Source organism: Salvelinus fontinalis, chromosome 18 (assembly GCF_029448725.1).
Source record: "Salvelinus fontinalis isolate EN_2023a chromosome 18, ASM2944872v1, whole genome shotgun sequence".
NCBI classification, from domain to species: Eukaryota; Metazoa; Chordata; class Actinopteri; order Salmoniformes; family Salmonidae; genus Salvelinus; species Salvelinus fontinalis.
In genome coordinates, this window is record NC_074682.1 from 28,498,901 (window position 1) to 28,506,048 (window position 7,148).

Consider the following 7,148-nt stretch of genomic DNA (forward strand, 5'->3'; position numbering starts at 1 on the left):
TTAATCAGGAAAATCTCCTGTCCCCGTGGCGGTAACTCAGCCGTCTGTCCCCGTGGCGGTAACTCAGCCGTCTGTGTCTCTGTGTAGGTGACCAGCCAGCGGCCCCTGCAAATGAGCAAGTCAGACGAGGGGGAGGTGACCAGCTCACCTGCCTACCATGCAAACGAGGACTTCTTCCCCACAATGCCTAACAAAACCAACAACAACAATGTCAACAGCAATGCCGGGGAGAGGTGAGTCTGCGTGTGCGTGCTCACGTTTGTGTTTTTATTTTCCTTACTTGAGAGGTGAAATTACACAGTAATAACAATCTGACTGACTCTTTGTCCTTCTGTAGTTTTCCCTATGAGACAGATGACAGGGTGCAGGTCTATACCATCTCAACCAGCAGAAGTCCCCGAGACACCACAGACTGGCAGCTGCAGACAGTACCTGGACCCAGCCAGGACCGTGAGACTCCCAGAGATACCCCTAGCCCCCAGCAGGCCCAGACCCCAGACAGCACCTTCGACACACTCATACAGGAGGTGACTGGAGACACCAGGCGTATAATATATTCCATAAATACATATTTTATCAATGACATTGACGTCAGATACTTAGTCATCCCCTCTCTGTCCTCTATCTCTTCTCATGTCTTTCACCTCTACCAGGTCCTGATAAATGGGGGGTTGGAGAGCTTGGCCAGGGACTCTCGTTTTGTGTCGGTGACGAAACAGGAAATGGCCGAAGCTTTGAACTTTGACCCGGTGGACATGGAGAGTTCCGCCACTGACCTTATGAATGGTCGCAGAGGGAGGGTCGCCACACCTCCAATCAGGCCCCCTCGCAGATCACAGAGAAAGGCCAACAAATTAACAAAACCCACCGATCGTGTTTAGGCCAATAGGCCTGTCCTGCAATGCAGCATGTCATGGATCGTGTTTAGGCCAATAGGCCTGTCCTGCAATGCAGCATGTCATCGATCTTGTTTAGGCCAATAGGCCTGTCCTGCAATGCAGCATGTCATGGAGTGACTTCACGTGCTGAGGCATTAAATGTCACATTCTACAAATAGAACAGTCCTTTTTGGGTGCCTTTATAGCGAGTAATATCACCTGATTGGTTAAGCAGGCTTTATGGCACCTGTGACTTCATTGTTGTAGTGTCATTCAGACTGGATGATCTCTCTATTGGTTCATTTAAAGAGGAAATACTCTTCCTGCTAGAGAGCAGACTGTCTTTACCATGTTTCTTTTGTTCACAGTACAGACTACTGTTCAGACTTGATTTCAGGCGAACAGCACGTTGTCTCGACTAACATGTTCTTGAGTCTCAACTCGAGGAATTTTTGCTGGCATTAAAGGTTGGCCCTGTTTGAAAACTAGTGTCCTTCTCTGTTCCCTCTCATCCTTGAAGTATTCACTGATCCACCGATAGCTGGGTAGGTGTTGAACATGGTTGTGTCAGTGACTGGCTGACAGAGGAAGGGAAGGGTGTGTTTTCTAAGTATTCTTGGAGGGTCAGGATGTTACTTTTCAGGGGCATTCTTTGAGTTCTGTCATGATGACAAGGCAAGACATGGCTGGACCAGGATGTTTCTGGGTTGGCTCATGTCTACACTGTCCATATAAGGACAATCTCTGTAGGCTATATGGAGAAAGCTAACGTGCATGTTCAAGATACACAGATTCTGCCCAGGTCTCCACACATCAACATATCTTCACAATACATAGATATTTCTTTGGCTTTAAATATCCCATATCTGAAACATGTACACCATCTCTAGTATACAGGATGAATGCCCCTGTAGTGTAACATGAGAGAAAAGATTTCTGGTGTAGTGTAGCCACTAGCTGGCCATGCTACAGTAGAATGCAACAAAGTGTAGATAAGAGGATGTGGTTAAAGATGAAGATGAATGGTAAGTTTAGGTACAGTGGTTGGAATCGTATATTTGTGATTAGAAAGCAGTGTGTAAGGGTCAGATATGGACAAATTATGGTCTAGAATACCAGGGGTGAAAGGTCATCTCTGATGATGCCATTTTGTCTATTATTCTATTTTCAAAAATATCGTTCATTTTCTTTTTAAGTCTTTTGGTTGAAACCTACAGCATCTTCTTGTGAAAATGTCCTTTTTGATTATTCATCATTTGTTTAGTCTAAAAGAGATTAGGTTGTATTTTGAGAGACAGTGGCATGTCACTGTTATTTGGTTTAATAAAGGCTAAATAAAATAGCTGTAATGTGATGAAGGCCAAATAGAAGGCAAAGTAAAAAGGTGAATCCCAAAAGGTTTTGAATGATAAAATCAGTTGTTCCCATTGAGCTTTTAAACAGAGGTGTTTTGCATTCATCTAGAGTATGTACTACTGCCATTAACTTTTTATCAGACATTTTGTCATGGTCATTTTGATAACGTTATTTGAGACATTTTATTGCTTTCTCTCTGTTTCTGAGATCTGTTTCAATATTGTTCTCTAAAGTCTAAACTATATCATGCCAATAAAAAATATTTTATAAAGTGAGAATACTTACATTTTCCCAGTCAAATTATTGGAGATTTTTATGGTTGGGTCACGTGAGCGGGAGGTAGCCTAGGGTTTAGGCTAGAGCGTTGGCCCTTAACCGAACGGTCGCTAGAAGACAAGGTGAAAAATCTGTTGACGTGTCCCTGAGCAAGGCGGGTCCATCGTTCTGGTTGTGACAGACCGGGTATAGAGAACAGCGGTCAACACTAGACATCCTTGTGAGTCTGGTGGTTAGTCATTGTCTCTTCTCCGGCGAGTATAGCTTATGTTTTGGTAATATAATATGTCTGCAACTGTATCTGAATGTTTATATGGTATTTTATAATACCGCTCTGTATTTCGGTTATTATGTATGCAGACCTTGATGCGGCCACTTAAGCTCCAGACATTTAACATTTTCTTTATTTATTTAACTAGGCAAGTCAGTTAAGAACAAATTCTTATTTACAATGACGGACTACACCAGTCAAACCCGGACGACGCTGGGCCAATTGTGCGCCGCCCTACGGGACTCCCAATCACGGCTCTCTGATCTACGGATACCGAATACGGGTTCACTTTCCTAAACAACCGCTGAATTGCAGGGCGCCAAATTCAAAAATATTCCTAAAAATATTTATAATCATACAATCACAAGTGAAATTTACCAAAACACAGCTTAGCTTGTTGTTAATCCACCTATGATGTCAGATTTTGAAAATATATTTTACAGCGAAAGAAATCCAAGCTTTTGTGAGTGTAGCTTTCAATGCTACATTAGCTAGCCCCAAATTAGCATGGTCACGAAAGTGTGAAAAGCAATAAAATGAATCGCTTACCTTAGATAATCTTCGGACGTTTCCACTCACGAGACTCCCAGTTACACAACAAATCTTCTTTTTGTTCGATAAATATTACTTTTATCACAAAAAAACGCCATTTGGGTTGCGCGGTATGATGAGAAAACTACAACCTCGTTCCGGTCCTGAAAGGAAGATTAAAATTTCCAAACGTAAAAATATTACTACAAATATTTATAATCATGCAATCACAAGTGAAATATACCAAAACACAGCTTAGTTTATTGTTAATCCACCTATCGTGTCAGATTTTGAAAATATATTTTACAGCGAAAGAAATCCAAGCTTTTGTGAGTGTAGCTTTCAATGCTATAACAGCTTAGCTTTATATTAGCTTGGTTAGCTTGATCACAAAAGTAAGAAAAGCAATAAAATTAATCGCTTACCTTTGATAATCTTCGGGTGTTTCCACTCACGAGACTCCCAGTTACACAACAAATGTTCTTTTTGTTCGATAAACATTACCTTTATCACAAAAAAACCTGATAAAAGTGTTCCACACTTATCCAAGTGTTCCGTTCGACAAATCCCAAAAAGTATCCGAAATGGTCGTAGAAACATTTAAAATGTTTTTTTTATAATCAAACCTCAGGTTGTCTTTAACAAACATAATCGATAATATTTCAACCGGAGCATAACCTATTCATTAAGAGAGAAAGGGAAAATGGTGAGCTCCTCCCGTGCGCGCAGGAAATATTCAGAGGACACCTGACCTCTTTTGGAACATCTTGCTCATTTTTCAAAATAAAAGCCTGAAACTATGTCTAAAGCCTGGTCACAGCCTGAGGAAGCCATTGGAAAAAAATCTGGTTGATACCCCTTTAAATGGAGGTTAGACAGGCCAGGAAACAAAGATAAAAAATAAAAAAAATCACTTCCGGGTTACTTTTTTCTCAGGATTTCGCTTGTAGAATTAGTATTATTTTTCTCACAGACAATATTTTGACAGTTTTGGAAACATTGGAGTGTTTTCTATCCTGATCTGTAAATTATATGCATATTCTACGATCTGGGCCAGAGAAAATGTCAGTTTACGTTGGGTACGTTATTTAAAAAAATAAAAAAATAATCTGACCCCTAGCGCTAAGAAGTTATTTACAATGACGGACTACACCAGTCAAACCCGGACGACGCTGGGCCAATTGTGCTCCGCCCTATGGGACTCCCAATCACGGCTGGCGGTGACATGGACCAGCGAAATTCGTAGCTCTTTAACCTGGTCTCGGAGCATTTCGTATTATTCTTTACGTAAATCCGGTGCTATGTTACATTTGGTATGGTACGTGTTATTTGTGGATGTCCATCATCATCGTTCTGACTTATGTAACCATACCAACGTAACATATCATCCTCATTTGTGTGTCCCGGATTGACATGTACTATGTTACGTGTAGTCTATGAGACCAGGCTACAACGTCAAGTTGCTATCTCAAGTCAGCAGGGATGGCTACAGATAAAAGCGTCGACATCCTGGATGCAAACTGAAATGAATACAACAGTCATTGCCGTTGTTCAACTGGACCCCAACCCCATATATCTTAGGCAACCAGTTCTGTTACATTGCACCGTTCAATATTATCAGCTCTACTGAAAAGTGTTATCATTTGCATCCCGTCAAACAATGTGTTATCATTGTGTTACATAGAACCTGCCTGTCTGTCTTCCACCTGTACTGTGGAATGCTCTGCACAACATTATAGGTTATTGTTACAAATCCTTCACTGCTTTTTATATGTAATATATAAAATAATAAATAGTCCTACGAAGCATGTAACAAATGCATTTGATTTGATTCTAGCTACACATGTCTATGATGATTTAGTCTTAAAATAAATGAACAGTAGCCAGTTAAAGTGTCATTAATACACAGGTTATTCTACTGGTAGTTCCTCTGGTATGATGCCTGATGAGTTATGAGAGGAACAATTATATTCATTCTAACAGTGAAATACTTACTTATGGGTCCTTTTCCACCATTACAGAGTTAAAGATAGACACAAAATAAAACATTGAAAAAGTGGCACAAGGAATAAATACACAGTGAGTAACGAATAACAATAATGGGTAAAAATAACATGGCTACATACAAGGAGTAGCAGTACTGAGTCGACTTGCCAGGGAACGAGGTAATTACTTGACAGTCTATTACACCGGTTATTCCATTATTCCTAGTAAAGCTGGAGTAATGCCTAGGCCTACTCTCTGCCGTGTCGCCGCCCTCTCACATTTACTTCTGCCCGGTCTTGCAACACGTGATGAGGACTTCACCAAACCTGTATTGCTTCATTTCTGTGTTACTTTTTGGATGTCTCTTGTCTCAGCTGAGTACAAGTTTAAGTGCATGAGGGATGTCACTGCCCTATTAGTCAGGAGATGAATGGCAGGTTTGTTAGCAGCAGAACAATCTTCACTGTCAGAGACCCAACCAGATATGTAAGACAGAGAGCATTGTGGGTTGACTTCATCACGCTGCCTACAGCTATTTCCAGTGTTCCCATCTCCCTCCTGCCGCTGTCAATCTGATTCCCCGTCCAGATAACTGACAGACCTGGTGCGGCAGAGCAGGAGCTGGCATGGTACTGAGCTGCCCTGGTGATGGAGGTCCTGGTGAATCTACTGCAGTAATCTCCTCCTCCTCTCAAGGTTTAGTTAGGAGGCTGATGGTAGCAGATGGGACCAGGGCACCAGGCTAATAGGCTCACTGTCTCTGTGGGACGGCCGGCCCGGTTTGACGGCCTGTAGGTTTCTGGTTGTCTTGCCCCACTGTTGTCTTACCATGAATTAGTTCTACAGTACAGTCGGGCAGGCCCTCATTCTCACACTCTTGTTTTCGTCTAGCCCTGATATGGCTGTAGCCTCCATTTATTATGGTGTTGGAGTAATGGAGACTACAGCCATATCAGGGCTAGTGTCCCCACTGCTTTGTGGTTTTGGCCACATTGGACAAGTACACTATATATACAAAAGTATGTGGACATCCCTTCAAATTAGTGTATTCGGCTATTTCAGCCACACCCATTGTTTACAGGTGTATAAAATTGAGCATACAGTCATGCAATCTCCACAGACAAACATGTGCAGTAGAATGGCCATACTGAAGAGCTCAGTGACTTTCAACGTGGCACCGTCAAAGGATGCCACCTTTCCAACAAGTCAATTTGTCAAATTTCTGCCCTGCTAGAGCTGCCCCGGTCAACTGCAAGTGCTTTTATTGTGAGTGGAAACATCTAGGAGCAACAACGGCTAAGCCACAAAGTGGTTGGCCAAACAAGCTCACAGAACTGGACCAACGAATGCTGAAGCGCGTAGGGTGTAAAAATCGTTTGTCCACGGTTGCAACACTCACTACCGAGTTCCAAACTGCCTCTGGAAGCAACTTCAGCACAATTCGGGAGCTTAATGAAATGGTTTTCCAGGGCCTCCTGGGTGGCGCAGTGGTCTAAGGCACTGCATTGCAGTGCTAGCTGTGCCACCAGAGACTCTGGGTTCGAGCCCAGGCTCTATCGCAGCCGGCTGCGACCGGGAGGTCCATGGGGCGACGCACAATTGGCCTAGCCTCGACCGGGTTAGGGAGGGTTTGGCCGTGCACTAGCGACTCCTGTGGCGGGCCGGGCGCAGTGCACGCTGACCAGGTCACTAGGTGTACGGTGTTTCCTCCGACACATTGGTGCGGCTGGCTTCCGGGTTGGATGCGCGCTGTGTTAAGAAGCAGTGCGGCTTGGTTGGGTTGTATTTAGGAGGACGCATGTCTCTCCCGAGTCCGTACGGGAGTTGTAGCGATGAGACAAGACAGTAAC

The 7,148-nt window shown here is 43.1% G+C and overlaps 1 protein-coding gene across 1 annotated transcript in view; it reads left to right on the forward strand.

The window, feature by feature from the left end:
* Positions 1–2,514, forward strand: part of LOC129815888 (dihydropyridine-sensitive L-type skeletal muscle calcium channel subunit alpha-1-like) — a 98,832-nt gene extending 96,318 nt beyond the window's left edge. The window contains exons 40-42 of the mRNA XM_055870061.1: positions 88–233; positions 338–527; positions 654–2,514. Coding sequence (XP_055726036.1) covers positions 88–233; positions 338–527; positions 654–881 — 564 coding nt within the window. The 3' untranslated portion in view covers positions 882–2,514. The remainder of the gene's footprint in view (positions 1–87; positions 234–337; positions 528–653) is intronic.
* The last annotated feature ends 4,634 nt before the right edge of the window (positions 2,515–7,148 follow it).